The following is a 14,750-nucleotide window of genomic DNA, read 5'->3' as shown; positions in this document are numbered from 1 at the left end:
GCTGCTATTGATACAAGAAGAGAAAATAGCATATGGCTGATGCTTCTCTAGGGCAAGGAACAAGCAGGGAAAATTGAATGACTTTAGGCTCCCCTTTGGCCCCAATTCAGCAAAGGTACCCAATTCAGCATATGCCTAACTTTAAATGTGTGAAAAGAAGAACAGGAGTACTTGTGGCACCTTAGAGACTAACAAATTTATTAGAGCATAAGCTTTCGTGGACTACAGCCCACTTCTTTAAATGTGTGAGTATCTCTGCTTCCTGAACTGATGCCTCAGTGCTATTGCAAAGATTGGAACCCTGGCTTAGTGCACTGCACAAAAACCTCATTTTTCTTCCCTCTCACACACATTACAAGGGCTCGTATTTTCACAAAATCAGGGAACTAAGTACAGATGGACCAGCCTAGAAGCAATAAACACTGCACAGATCTTTACCTAAAACTCTGACTCAAATCTGCACCCAAAACTTTCATGAAGTTTGAAAAAAAAAAAAAAAAACCTTGGTTAACATTTTAAAAATAGCTCCCTCCCTCCCCCCCTTTTGCCCTTTTATGACCTTGTAATCATTCTGTTAATTATTTAATTATAAGAAAGATTAGACCTCTGTATGAGTGTACTCTTATAACAGAAAGCATTTCAAGGTCCCATTTCAAGAAAGCATCTCGGTTCAGGAAGATTGCTTACACACATGCTTAACCTTAAGCAGGTGCTTAGATGCTGTCCTGAATTGGGATTGAATGGTAATCTACACTGCAGCTGGGAGTGTGCTTCCCAGCTCAGGTAGACAGGCATGTGCTAGCTCTGCCTGAGCTAGCATCCTAAAAATAACAACATAGCCAGAGGTAGCACAGGCAGTTGCTTGGACTAGCCACCCGAGTACAAACCCACCTGGAGCTGAACCACAGAGTTAGGCTCCTCTAGATGTTTTGGTCTGAAATAGATCAAATCTGGTGGCTTTCCAGGCATGCTGCAAAAGGCATTTGTTGGATAGGATGTCTAGAGAAAGTTGAGGGTATGATAAAGTATGATAAAGGCCCGCTGACTTCTTGTAGAACTGATTTTAATGCAGCTGAGAGTTAATTTACTGTTTAATGAATTATGTTAGGGAGGCCTAGAGCTTGGCAAGTTGTTTTTATAATTTTTAAATCCAAATAAATAAATAAAAGTTCTTCTCCTCCTCTCTGTTTGTAGTACAGGTGAGAAGAGGATCACAGATGGCTTCTGAGTGGGATAATTTACCAGCTTGTGGGAAGAGGTACCCCAAAGTGTTACTTCAGGTCCCCATGCAGGGGAGTGGAGATGGAAAGGGAGTCGGAGGAGGTACACGGAAATACAGGAAACGGAATCTGCCATTTATGTGTGTATAACAATCCTCTTCATCCCTTTTTCAGGTTCCTAGGGCTCCCCATTTCTACATCCATCTAATGCTGAGAGACCAGCATTAGGTAATAGAGACTAGTCCTACCTCTGCATCACACACCATATGGCATGTTGATATTCACCCAAAGCACTAGACACCATCTGTCACTCTTTCCATTAGATCATACTGTCCAGGATATAGCATAAAGAAAGACCTGGGCTGGTCTTAGGGGTATGTCAAACAAGTAGCTTCATGGAAACATTAGAGGCACTTGCTGATTCAAAGAATGTCCAGGGTCACTAATCACTGCTCTTCCTTTCATTTAGGACAGCCACTGCCTCTGGCACTTCCTAAGTACCCTGTTTCTCTGCCTGCACATCAGTAGTGCTGATAATATCTCTGCTTGCTTTCTAATGCACCATAGTGAGGATGGGGTTCCCAGAGCATCTCTCCTCTGAGCTAAAGTCGGAAAGTTGCATTTTGGGAGTGAAAACCTCAGCCCCAAACATCCCCAACTTTGAACCCTGATGGGGTTGATATAGTTTAGTTTTCTATAGTGAGGGTATCTTTGGCTTGCAGGCCACATAGCAGCAAGCATCCCCTTTATGCAGTGCATGGGCTACCCAGATCACCACCTCCCCAGTTTAGACAGCCCATACTGTTGTCCCTTAGCTTGCCATCTTTATGATAAGAATCTCCTCTTCCTTCCCCCGTCCTTCTCTATTACATCTCGGCAGCCTCATTTAGTTCAATGGCATTTCACAAATATAACAAAGACGTGTTGCTTGCTGATAAGCCATTACAAACAGTATCATCCTTGAAGGAAAATGTAATGACACAGGGTCTGCCACCATTACTAGTGAGTGGCACCTTACTGGACTGCACTGAAGAAAATGGGATGCTCAAGAAATATTGTACATCTATGCAAAGATGAATAGAAGAGCATAACATATCATCAGACACATTTTAATTCCAGTGAAATTTTGTTTCACTGTGGGACACTTATCTCCAGTGACTGTTTGCTGCCATTTTATATCATGCCATCATAAAGATAATGACATTTTATAGAGCTATGCAAAGACATGAAATGCAACCATTTCTGGGTAATTACATGACAGGGGTTTAACGGTGCACAGCAACACTATACAACAGTTAAAAAAAGAAGTACGTACCATGACCCAGATCTTCAACTGGTATAAATTAGCATGAAGTCAACCAAGCTACATTGATGTACACTAACTGAGGAGCTGGCCAAGGGTAGATGTTTGATATTGAATTAAAGGTTATCTATGTGTCATACTGTGGAGTTAATCATTGTGTTAAATTAGCACTGTATATATAATAATTTGTTTAATATGAAATTTTCCCATATTCCATTTGCCTCTGGGACCAGGCAAACAAAATTTCATTGACTTGAAGTACAGACATGACTACTTATTAAATAGGAATAAAGTGTTCAAAAATCCACAATAATGTACAACATAAAATAGATTTGACTTCTAGATGAATCTGATGATGAACCTGCAGAGCATCAAAAGATAAAATGGAAGCGCTTATGATGGAAAGAAACAGAATTATGAGACGATGAAGGCAAATAACAAAACAGAAAATAATACAATAAAACCTGCAGCAAAGAATAGCTCATATGAAACCTATGTCTCTCATGCATGAGTTACCTGCAATGAAGATACTTCAGCTGAGTGGCAGCAAACTTGCCTCTACCTATCATTTCCTGGTAAGTAACAGTTTTATAGTCCTCATCAGAGAGTAGGAAGAGTCAGGGAAGATTACTTCACACATTGATACCTTTGGTATTTTAAAAGCTGAGTTTTCCTTGAATTCAGACACTCCTTTATTGTCCTAGCTGTTTTTTTTCTTAGTATTTCCTGAAAAGATAGGGGTTTTCCTTCAATCTACTGGAAAAAACCACAATATGTAGCCCCTACCAGCCCAGCTACTGATGTCACCAGTCTTGAAATTCATTTGTAGACAAACGCAAAGGCAAAATTCAAATGGCTTTGGAAGGGTATATAAACCCTGACACCAAACAGACACCTCTACCATTGCTTGTGGAGACCTTCCCAGTGCTCAAGAGAAATCAACAGACACATTTAGAACCATCAGAATGGTCTACTCAACTTTACAGGTAATGCTATTTCATGCTGAAAATCTATCCCTAGCTCATTCAGTTGTTTAGGTTGTTTGATTTTAATTAGGTTTTGGGGAGCAACTCAGCTGGTTTAAATTGTCATGATTCCACTGACTTCACTGGATCTATGATCATTTAATTTTACACTAACTGAGGGTCTGACCAATGATTAAAAAATTAGCTGGTTTTCATTGACTCCTTTTTGACCTACTAAAATGGTCCATGTTTTATCTATTTCTTCAATGTATTCCATGTATTTTTGTATAGGGGTATAATGTTTTTATAAATGATCTGTACTTCATATTCTTAATATCTATTCAAAATTTGTCCTGTTCACAGTTGTAAGGGCTTGCCTGGCAGTTCTGAATCTTAAAACTTTATCCTGCAAATTCTAACAGAGTGCTTCCTTTCCCTGATTGTTCTTGGCACCGTTACCGGACTGGTTTCTAGTTAGCTAACAGCTTTGAAACAGGGTTCAATTTACCTACTTCTTGTTTGAACTGTCAGTTTTTTACAACACAGGATTTACAATGCAAGCAATGAAAGTGTTCTTAAAATGCCTGGTTGCTTTATATGACAAACAGTATCTTTCTCTTGTCTCTAGAGATCCCAGAAGGTTTTAGCTGCTTCCCGACAGGTACACAAAATTTCTGCTCAAGGTTTGTATCTCTCAGTTAAAGAAATGTTTCTCTTTCTCTCTCTCTCTCTCTCTTTTTTTTTTTTAAGTCTTCTGATATGTCAATATGTAAAAATAATTGACAGGAACTGGGTTAAACTTAGAAAAGTCTCTTAAATGCTTGGAAGACAAAATGTATTAATTATGATTATTATTATTGTTATGACACAATCACAATCAACAAAGGATTGAATAAGGACTGGGAATGGCTGAGCCATTACAAACATTGAATCTATCTCCCCTTGTAAGTATTCTCACACTTCTTATCAAACTGTCTGTACTGGGCTATCTTGATTATCACTTCAAAAGTTTTTTTTCTCTTACTTAATTGGCCTCTCAGAGTTGGTAAGACAACTCCCACCTGTTTATGCTCTCTGTATGTGTGTATATATATCTCCTCAATATATGTTCCATTCTATATGCATCCGAAGAAGTGGGCTGTAGTCCACGAAAGCTTATGCTCTAATAAATCTGTTAGTCTCTAAGGTGCCACAAGTACTCCTGTTCTTTTTGCGGATACAGACTAACACTGCTGCTACTCTGAAACCTGTCATTATTGTTATGATTTCACTTAAAGACCAGCTTAAGTAAATTATTATTACATTTCAAGCTGAATTAACATGAACAATATAACATATAAGTAAATAAAGGTGATTATCAGCCCTGTATCAAAACACACATTTACCTATTTTAGAGCCAAATTATGTAATTTTTAGTTAGGCAGAGCTCGCACTAACATCATAGGGAATCTTGCCTGAGAAAGGACTATGAATATTTCACTTGTACTATAACCATGTACTTAAATGTTTAAATGGTAACTATCCTATCCTATCCTATGCTCCTGCATTGTCATTTATTAAATATTTAATCTAGGACTAGTTACTAAAATTGTTTAGAATAATTCACTATGTGGTCCTACTCATTTGTATGATCCTGTTATTCTATTCCCAGCTACAGTGGTATAAATCCAGAGTTCCTCCACTAATGTCAGAGAGCAGAAATTTTTTTAAGTCCTAGAGATTCTCATAGTTGGTCATTTTATCTTTTTTCATGTATACACTAGATGTAACAAATGTTGATCAAAGAAAGTGACAAAATACAGTAATTAAAAAAATCCATGCACAACCATTGACTCTAGCCAAGTCTAAGCTATACGGCCTTTTTATTAACCTCTTATTTTTAAAGAGCGCATATCACAGATGTGGGGGGGGGTGTGGAAATGCTGCTGTCAATATTTATATACTGATGGGAAGGTATATAGATATTACTTTACACTGAATTCCCAGAGGACATTTTCCTGCTGTGAAGGAAGCTATCAGAAATTTCCACTGAAATGCAGCTACAGTCATGCTTTTCCTATTATATCTACAATGTTGCTTTGCATCATTGCTTCCCTGCCCTTTAGTGCACTGATGCTTTATTTGTACCATTCATGGGATGCACTCTAGATATATGGAGGGGATACAAATGTGTAAGGCAGAGGTTTGCAAACTGCTACATGTGGTAGGTTCATAGTGCAATGTTGTATACAATCTCTATAAATGTATGAATCACTGATGAGACTCACAGCTGTCTTCACAAGGGGAATATGAGCCTCTGGATTTGAGTGAGACTCATACATATTTTTAGACAAATTGTGGGTCAGTTGCCATGATATTTGAAAGTGAAAGTTTCAAATGTGACTTTACTCCACATTAGAGCTGTTCAAAAACATTTTGACAGAACAGCATTCAGTCGACAAATGCAATTTTGTCAAAATCCAAATGTTTTATGGGAACATATCAATCTTGATGAAATTTTCATTTAATTTAAATAATGTTGAAATGTTTCATTTTGACTTTCTCATTTAGAACCATTTCATTTTGACTTTGGTCTTATATTAAAATATTAATTTCAGTATTTCAAAATAAAATCCCTACAATTTTAAAATAAAATGTTACTTTCAATATAATAGTATGTTTGTAAATGTAATACATTTAATATTATATATATATATATATATGCAATATTTTACATTATATTGTAATGTTTTGACATTATCAAAATGAAATGATTCAACATTTATTAAACCAAAACATTCTGATGGTCCCAAATTGAAAATATTTCGGCTTTTCTTTCTGGTTCAGAATGAAAACAAATTTCAAAATGTCAGTTTCCCACAGATTAGAAATTCCACTTTCCAACCTGCTATACTCTAAAATTGAAACAGAAGTAGAAATAGAAATGACAGTGCATGGTGGCTGGATGCCATACTACTTGTCTGGCCGTTAAGATGACCTCATAGACCCGGAGACTGGACTCCCCCTCCCAAACACACACAGGCAGGCATGTGCGCGCACACACACACACACACACACACACACACACACACACTTGGGCAATTTGAATCTATTTCCTCAATTTAGGCTTGTTCCTGCCTGGAGATGAGAGCTCTGGCCTGAACCAACAAAGCACTTAAGTAAGTGTTTTTTGTTATATGGTGCCATTGACTTTAGTAGGGCTATCATGGGCTTCAGTGTTTTGCTGAATTGGTCCAGAGTGCTGAGCACCTTGCAGGATCAAGCCCTTTATGCTGCTCCAAATTAAACCAACAGAAGATGTTGGATCTAACTCTGCTCTCCTGAAGTCAAGGTAAGTTTTACCATTAACTCAATGGGAGCAGGACTGAGCCTAGTTTATTGAAACATACCTAGTTCATTCACCAGGTAAAGAAGCAGGCATCTCATTTGTCTCCTCTGCCCCACACATGGGAAACTGAGGCACAGAGCTTCTAAGTGATTTGCTGAAGGTCACACAGGGCAGGAACACAAGCTAGGTCTCCTAATTCCTAGGCTTACCTCCTTACCACTAGACCATCCTTCCTCTCAAAACAAGGGCTACAGAGGTTCGGCCACATTCACTCACGTTAGGTAGTGACTCACTCCCTGAGCAACTCCATTGAAAACAATAGGACTCTTTGACAAGCAGGATACTAGTTCATGGGAGCAGGGGTTGCACAATGGGGCCTACGTGTTAACCCTTTGGGTCCAGTACCGCAACTTGGCTGATCCTTGCCTCGTTCTACCTATCCCCACAGTGCTGGAGAGGACTGCTGCAGAGGAGACTGTGACCAGCAACTTTGCATCCTTCATCCATGGAGTCCAGCCAGAGCACCTGTCTGAAGTTGTTCGTCACCGGAGCAAGAGGATGATCCTTGACAGCATTGGGGTTGGCCTTGTGGGCAGCACAACTCGTGTGTTCAATATCGCCCTGCGGTATTGTCAGGTAGGAGCAATACCCAACCATGCCCTTGTTGCCATTAATACGGTGCTGCTGTGCTGCCTGGGCAGAGAACCAGCACAAAGTCAATGCAGTGCTTAAGTCTCTTTTTTTATGGTGTAAGTGGAATGTAATCATGCATATCCCTTGCAGCAGGGTGAATTTCGCTTTCAATGCACAAAGTCACAATCATGGGCGCATTTCCCCTGGTAAATGCCGAGAGCTGACACCAAAGCTCTTGTTGCCAACAAATGAATCACAGCTCTTCTCTACAGAACAGCAGCAGGTAACACTGGGAGGGAGAAAACAGGACGTGCTGGCTGAAATTAAATTCCTAGAGATCAATGACTGGAAAAAGCCATTGCTGTTTTTGACTTCCCTGCATAAACTGGTAGCAAATTCCTTTGCTAGCCACATACTTTCAGATGTTCAGGTTAGTGTAAAGGGGGAAGAAGTTAAGCCCTTTAATTGAAATTTCATTATGTTTTTATTATGATGAGACTCTGTTTATCTGAGAGGTGCCCATTGCCTGGAATCCCACGTTGTGAAAATAGCACAGAGGCAGCACAACTGCTTTAGGTTACTACTCTCAGAATGCAACAGTGCCCTGCTCTCTCTTACTGGATTCTCTCCCTTCTACAGCAGCTGTATGCGTCAAATGCCGTTAGCTCTGTCTATGGCAGGAAAGGGTTAAAACTGTCCCCTACACTGGCTGCCTTCACAAATGGAATTGCGGTAAGGCTGTCTCTTCCAGAAGAGACTGTTTAATGGTACATAATGCTCTGGGATAGCCACACCCCCTGATGTACCGGAAACACCAAACACTGGTACTGGCCCGTCATGTGAATGAGGTATGGGCCTTTTGTGACTGGGACCAGGAGAGGTGATTGGGACTCCGAAGGAAAATTCATGTGTCTCTGCTCTGCATTCCTGTGAGTGGCACTTTTATCACAGTGCCAGTTAGCACCAATAACTCAATGATGTTGTTATGAAATTCGTTATTAATATTAGGAGCTGCATGTGTATTGTGGTTACACCTGGGAGCACCAGTCATAGATCTGGACTCCATTGTGTTGGTGCTGTACAAACATGATTTTCACCTGGCTGTTGCCTCTCCCCTGTGGCAGACTCACTCTATGGACTTTGATGACACCTGGCACCCTGCCACTCACCCCTCAGGGGCTGTACTGCCCGCTCTTCTGGCAGCTTCACAGATGCTACCTCCAAGCTCCAAACCCAATGGCCTGGACTTCTTGCTAGCATTTAATGTGGGCATTGAGGTGCAAGGAAGGCTCATGCGTTTCTCCACGGAGGCTCACAATATTCCTAATAGGTAAATCTATTGTGCTTCAGTGAACAGGGCACAGGGCAGCGCAGCTTAGCAAGAATTAGCATGCGGCATAGCAAATTAAATCAGAAATTCTGGAGTAGAGCCAGACCCATCCTATGTGTGATTCACTTAGCACTGCAGTTTAGAGGCCACCTTATGAAACTCTTCGGGAATCTACAAAAGAGAGACACTAGCCCAAAACAGCCAGTCTCACTCAGAGTAAATGATATTATAATAAAGAGTCATCTCATCTATAGGTCTGCACGAATAACAGAGTTTTTGGTTAGTTGGTGATTTTGAAAAATAGGGAAAAATTCTTTTCAGGTCAGCCCGAAAACAAACATTTTTGAAATTTTCTGCTGATCAAAAAGTCTTTTTTTTTTTTTTTTTTTTTTTTTGGTTTTGGGTTGAATGAAACATTTTGCTTTGACAAAACTGAAAAGTTTCATTTCTGTGTTGACCATTTTTTAAACATTTGTTGAATATTTTAAAAATAAAACTAAAGGAAACTAAAAGTCATTCCAATTCAAACAATCAAAATATTTAGAATTTTTTGAGACACCCCCCCCCCCCAAATGATCAATTTGGCATAACCAACACAAATTTGCAAATGTTTTGGTGTCACTGAATCTGCATTTTTTTTTTTTTTTTTTTTTTTTTGGTGCTGAAAAGAAGTTTGGGGTGAAAATTTTCCCCAGATCTATTTTAATCAATAGCTACAGTGTATGGAACAAGGGCTAGCGGACTTATAAAAGGAGTCAGCGAGGATTCTACAAATTTAGGTCCAAATCCTTGATCAATAATAACTCCCAGTGAAGCCAAACTGCTGACACTAAGGAACTCATGGTTTGGCCCACACACTTGTGGGTGGTTAGGCATCATTAATCCAATGTTGCACCTTAAGGACCTCTGATGACCTTACTATAGTCCTCTGTGATGGGGCAAGTGCTAGCTAACTAGTTTTGAGGAACAAACATGAGGTCACGGTGAAATCACACTCCGTTCACTCTAGTTTGTCTGTTGTTCTTAATGTCCTCAGAGGTTCTGTCACAGAGTAGATCTGTACTGTCAACTCACTCACATCCACCATTAGATAGCAGGGGCTTGGTCTCCTCCCATGTGTCATTGGCACCTGCCAAGTGTGGATGTGAAACATCGCCAGATCAGAACGGTAGCATTTGACATCCACTTTGCACTGGTGTGAGCGATGATACCCGGTGCCAGAGAGCGGGGAATCAGGCCCTACGTATTTAGATTCTTATGACTCAAAGCAAAAATGGGATGTCTGGGCTCACTCTGGTGTTTTCCCGCTCCCATAGTAAATCAGCATCAATGTCAGTGGAGCAACAGCTTACACCAGCGGAGGGTCTGGCCCGCTGTTTTGCAATGGTCTTGGTGCCATGGGCATGCCCTTCAGTGGCACTTGGGGGCTCCCTATGCAAGAGGCAGGCAGGCCTTTCCAGCCCCCTGCTGGGGTGAGATCATTGCTGTGGTTTCCCTTTCAGGTTCCATCCTCCCTCTGTGGTGGGCACCATGGGCAGCGCAGCTGCCACAGCAAAGCTTCTTTCTCTGAATGTGACCCAATGCACCCATGCCTTAGCAATTGCTGCCTCCCTGGCAGGGGCACCGATGGCAAATGCAGCCACCCAAGCCAAGCCCCTGCATATTGGCAATGCCACCCGCCTGGGGTTGGAAGCGGCGCTTCTGGCTGCCCGGGGAATGGAGGCCAGCCCCCTCATTCTGGATGACATCCCCGGGTGCTCTGGATTCAGTGCGTTCTACGGCGACTATCGGCCCAAACCGCTGCCCCTGCCAGCAAGCAGCCACAAGTTCCTCTTGGAGAAGCAAGACGTCGCTTTCAAACGTTTCCCAGCCCACCTAGGGATGCACTGGATTGTGGATGCTGCCGCATCAGTCAGGAACCTGCTCATCAACTATTCTGGCTCATTCTCTCCCTCTCTGATCCGTGCCATTCTGCTGAGGATCCCAGTGTCCAAGTACATCAATAGGCCCTTTCCAGAATCTGAGCACCAGGCTCGACACTCCTTCCAGTTCAATGCCTGCACTGCCCTGCTGGATGGCGAGGTGTGCCTCAACTCCTTCACTGATGGCTGCATCCATCGGCAGGAGCTGATGGAGCTGCTGGCCAAGGTGCTGGTAGAGCACCCTGAAGACAACATAGCCAACTTCGACAAGATGTATGGGGAGGTAGCACTGGTCCTGGAGATGTGCTGACAGGCAGATGTGACACTTTCTATGGGCACTGGAGGAAGCCCCTAAGCAGAGAATCGCTCCTGAAGAAATTCCAATCCAATGCATCTCACGTGCTCCCAGAGGACAAGGTGAACAGCATCATCACAACAGTGGAAAACCTGGAGAACCTGTCAGACAGCTCCCAGCTGGCCTCCAGCCTGTAAGAACACGATGTTTGATGAGTGAAGCATCATCGCATTGGAACATTAATTCCCTTCTTTCAAGGACAGAATCTTTCTATCATTCAAAGTGAACTGCAGAGCAAAAATGAAGTCCAAGCACAGATTTCAGTGCCTAATGACCCCAATAGCCAGGCTGTGAAAGTGTGTGTATGTGTGTGTTTGAGTGAAAGAGAAATAAGTTTTAACAAATACTTGGTGCTGCTTGATTTGCTGAAGGTATCCCAGAACATGCCATTACAAATACCCAGAAGTCTCACTGATCTCCAAGAATGATGCATTCTGGGATATCTGTGAACCAACATCTCCAATAGGGGCAGAAGATTTTTTTCCCCAAAAAAATTAATTAAAACTTATTTCTGTGCAGAATGTTGTCCTACTCAGTGAGGATTCTCAACACCAAAATTTGTGCTTATCTTAATGTTCACCTGCACAGTCAACCACTGTGGAACTCTTTGCCACAGGATGTTGTGAAGGCCAAGACTATAATAGGGTTCAAAAAAGAACTAAATAAGTTCATGGAGGATAGGTCCATCAATGACTTTTAGCCAGGATGGGCAGGGATGGTGTCCCTAGCCTGTGTTGCCAAAAGCTGGGAATGAGCAACAGGGGATGGATCACTTGATGATTACCTGTTCTGTTCATTCCCTGTGGGGCACCTGGCATTGGCCACTGTCAGAAGACAGGATAGTGGACTAGGCAGACCGTAAGTCTGACCCACTATGGCCGTTCTTATGTTCTTACACTTCTCTTAATGATCACCTCTGCTCTTCCAGTCATCTTTTAGATCTTTATTAGTTAGTTCTGCTGGTCAAACAGAAAATATGGCAGCATTAGGGTCAACAGCCAGGTATTCTAGACCCAACAAATGATCTGTAAACCTATTGATCAATGTAATGTATGATAATTTAATCTTTGATTGAAAAATCTTGCATTGTTTCGGGTTACTGTTATATACTGTATGGTAAGACACACACCACTCTTTATATAAGGAGATATAGGAATATACAATGTATACAACACGCTCATTGAGCAGAAATGGGAGTACAGTGGAATTGCATCATAGGCGCATTTAACTTACGCGATTTTAACTATATGCGCTCGGCAAAAAAAGAGAAAAATAACAAAATACTGTACCTTTAGTAGCGGCGATTCCGCCCGCCATGCCACTCAATGAGCATTTGACTATACGCAATTTTCGCCTTAGGCACTGACTTCAGAACCTAACCCCGTGTAAGATGTGACTCCCCTGTATTGATTAATGCTACATGTTTCCAATATGCTTTTCATGCAGGCACATTTTATATCACTTGGATGAAATTACCTGTACAGAATATTATTACTTGGTGATGATTTTGACAGAGCTAGATTCTCTGCTATAGTTACGTATGTGGGCTGGTTCCAAACTTGTGCCTTTGCCAGCATGAGGGATTTCATGGAAACAAAGAATTTCCTTGCCACTTATTTATTTTTCAACTGTCTACATTGCTGCTAATCCAGACTTTTATGTCAATTTATTTATACAGCTCTTTCAAAATAAAGACTTGAAGTACAAGCTTATTTGCAGAAAGATTTATTGCTACAATGTATTCATCACAAGAAATCCTTGCTTTATTCCAAATACTTATAAATAACGGCCTACTTGAATTGTGGGGTGATTGTCAAAAAAATTGCAGCTGAGTTGCAGACAAGCCATGGAAAATTGCAGAAAAGTAATAATGGACGTTCCTTTTCTGTGATTTTCCACTGTTGCTTGCCTGGAGCTGAGAGCAGGTTCTTCTGCTGTCTCATATTGCAGAATCCACAATTTCTGCAATATCGCAGGTTAAGTAGGGCCTTAGTTAAAGAAGTATATAATGGCTTTTACAATAAATGGTTGGCCACACCCATGGCTGGGGTAGTACAATGCACATAATTCTGCAAGAGGGCTAGCTAGGAGTCTGACACTGAGATCAATCATTGGTCCATATGTTGGAATCTCATGGGCCAGATCCTCTCAGCATAGCTATGCCAATGGTGATACTCAGTAAACCGCTGAGGATTTGGCCTATATTTATCTGTTGAGGAATTATATATCTCTGTTGTCAAATAGAGGTTGAAGTGTCCAGATGAAAAGACTGACTGTTAGTCACTGAGATCTGACACTGGCCAAATATGATCTCCAATAAATTACCAAGAGTTTGTCTATAATTAGTGCCCTTCTATGCCAGTGTAGGAATTTAATTTCTTAAATGCCTATCTTAGCTTACCAGAAAAGTTTCAGGTATTATAGCACAATCATAGATAGAATAGAATAGAATATCAGGGTTGGAAGGGACCTCAGGAGGTCATCTAGTCCAACCTGCTACTCAAAGCAGAACCAATCCCCCAGACAGATTTTTTGCCCCAGACCCCTAAATGGCCCCCTCAAGGATTGAGCTCATAACGCTGGGTTTAGCAGGCCAATGCTCAAACCACTGAGCTATCCCTCCCTCACCCAGATATTCCTATTGATTACATCTTCAAAGCCACTCCTAAGCAAACATTAACCCAAACAAAATAACAATCCTCACCCATGATAAAACTCAGTTAAGCTGGACATTGTATTTCATTTTCTGCTTCCTTCTGCTGATGGGCACAAAGTGGTTTTAAAACCCTGAAGCTGTTCTGAAGACGGCAATACACTGTCCTCATGCTCACATCAGGGGGATCACAGCTGGTAACAAATTCATCTCTTGCTCAGTAGTTACCAAGAAGCCAGCAAAACCTGGGGAAGGCACAGAATTGAGCTCAGGCCCATGCAGGCTGATGCATATTGGCATATCGCCAGTGACTACAAAGGAGAGATGCTGGCTCACGCCAGTTGAAGATATGGCTCTGAATTGTTAATATTTACAATTTTGGTGTCATATAAGGGGCTGAACCCGGCAAGATCGTGAAAGCCAGCAACTCCCATCCAATTCTGCGGAGCTCTGCAGAGATTTCCCGTAAATGTTCATCTTTTTTTTTAATGCTTCCTTTAAAAACAAACACACAATCTCTTGAGCCACTGATTTTTTTAGCTGGGGGAACTGTATGCAGAGAACAATGTATTCAAGAAAATTAGCACCTGGTTCTATTTGCTAACATGTTTGATTTTTTTTCATCTAAGTAGCCCATAGGCTTTGTGCTAGCCATATGCATTAGGGGTGATTTTCACCCTGTGACTGTTACTTTGAGTCTTTGCTATTCATAATTCTGTAATAATTCACACTATGTGACTGATCAACTAAGTCACATGGTCTTGTTTTTGTCTCCTGGATGGATGACTCCTGAACCTAAAAAGAACTTTACAATTCACCATGTGACCACTTCCATGAACATTCAGAACACTGAGCTCTTTACCTTTTTTCATTCCTCTCTGCTCTGCCGATGCATAGCTCAGAGACGATCAGGTGGAATTTGGCAATTGGTAATGCCTGACTAATACCACACATTAGAGATGATGATCCCAAGTTGGTGACTAAAATCACACTGTGTCTCAGGCTGTTTTGCACTACTAGAAACAAGTGGCTAGGTTTCCA

The 14,750-nt window shown here is 41.3% G+C and overlaps 1 protein-coding gene across 1 annotated transcript; it reads left to right on the top strand.

Moving 5' to 3' along the window:
• Nucleotides 1-3,044: 3,044 nt before the first annotated feature.
• Nucleotides 3,045-11,354, top strand: LOC117882931 (cis-aconitate decarboxylase-like). Its single transcript, XM_034781821.1, is given in 6 exon segments — nt 3,045-3,098; nt 7,219-7,452; nt 8,089-8,181; nt 8,574-8,779; nt 10,282-10,994; nt 10,997-11,354. Coding segments are annotated over 6 exon segments (1,497 nt in total). The 3' UTR covers nt 11,194-11,354.
• The last annotated feature ends 3,396 nt before the right edge of the window (nt 11,355-14,750 follow it).

Source organism: Trachemys scripta, chromosome 9 (assembly GCF_013100865.1).
Source record: "Trachemys scripta elegans isolate TJP31775 chromosome 9, CAS_Tse_1.0, whole genome shotgun sequence".
NCBI lineage: Eukaryota > Metazoa > Chordata > Testudines > Emydidae > Trachemys > Trachemys scripta.
This window is presented reverse-complemented; position numbering and strand designations above follow the sequence as displayed.